General features: G+C 46.6%; 1 protein-coding gene across 1 annotated transcript; it reads left to right on the top strand.

The window, feature by feature from the left end:
- Positions 1-1,041, top strand: LOC126681951 (uncharacterized). Its single transcript, XM_050377506.1, has one exon. The coding sequence runs from the start codon at positions 1-3 to the stop codon at positions 1,039-1,041; it is 1,041 nt and encodes a 346-aa protein (XP_050233463.1).
- The last annotated feature ends 283 nt before the right edge of the window (positions 1,042-1,324 follow it).

The raw sequence follows: 1,324 nt of genomic DNA, 5'->3' as shown, positions 1-1,324 counted from the left end.
ATGTACAATGCACCCAGGAAGCTACACCCAGATAAAGAGAGAGACAAGAGCAAGTATTGCAGATTCCATGAAGGATATGGCCACGACACAGATAGATGCTGGGACTTGAAGCGGGAGATAGAACAGCTGATCCAGTCAGGAGTGTTGAAGAAGTTTGTACGGACAGAAGGAAGTGCAGAAAAAAGGAAACCGGAACATATGGAAAAAGAAGAGGCAAACAAAAGATTCAAAGAACCTATGGGCGTGATCAACATGATAGAAGGAGGGGAACCCTATTCGAAGGCACAGAAGAAGAAGATACGTAAGGGCGTGTACTCGATAAGCACTAGAGCATCCGCAAAGGAGCTGCCGTTAGTCACCTTTGGACCAGAAGATGGAAGACATGTGCAGGAACCGCACAACGATGCGCTAGTAATCAAAGCATTGATTAACAATTTTAGAGTGATGAGGATCCTGGTGGACGAAGGAAGCGCAGTTAACCTCCTTACCTTGCAAGTCTTCAGGGGGATAAGGGGATCAGTAACGGATCTAAGACAGGTTTCCGTGCCGTTGGTTGGATTAGGAGGAAAGCCTATCAGACCGGAAGAGATGGTAGGGCTGGAGATAATTCTGGGAGAAGCAGAAGAAGGGCCACTGAAGACCATGACAGCAGTTTTCAACGTGGTGGATATCCCGTTGGCATACAACGCCATTTTGGGAAGACCTTTCCTATACCAGTGTGGTGCGGTAACCAGCATCAGATGGCTGACACTTAAAATTCCAGACGAAGAAGGGATAGTAACTGTAAAAGGAAGCCAGTTAGCCGCACGAGAATGCAACTTGATCACTGAAGAAAAAGGCAAAAGTCTGAACATCGAAGCGTTCCCTAAAGATCCAGAAGAAGAAGAAGGAGATAGGAACGCCCCAGTAGGCAACATGAGGGAATTCCAAATCACCCAGAAGAAAACAGTGATGATCGGGACAGAAATACCAGAGGCTGTGGCCGTAGAAATCAAGAGTGTATTACAGAAGAACGGAGACACCTTTGCCGCAGAGGCTTAAGAAGTGGTAGGAATTGACCCAGCGATAGCTTCTCATAAATTGACTGTTTACAAAGAAGCCAAACCAGTAGTACAGAAGAAGAGACGTTTCGCAGAAGATCGAAGGAAGGTCATAGAGGAAGAAGTCAGGAAGTTGGAGGCAGCCAAGTTTATAAGGGAGGTGATGTACCCGGAATGGGTTGCTAACGTCGTCTTGGTGAAAAAAGCAAATGGAGGATACCGCATGTGCGTAGATTTCACGGATTTAAACAAAGCATGCCCAAAGGACAGCTATCCGCTGCCGA

The sequence above is a fragment of the Mercurialis annua genome, linkage group LG5, assembly GCF_937616625.2.
Source record: "Mercurialis annua linkage group LG5, ddMerAnnu1.2, whole genome shotgun sequence".
Taxonomy (NCBI): Eukaryota; Viridiplantae; Streptophyta; class Magnoliopsida; order Malpighiales; family Euphorbiaceae; genus Mercurialis; species Mercurialis annua.
This window is presented reverse-complemented; position numbering and strand designations above follow the sequence as displayed.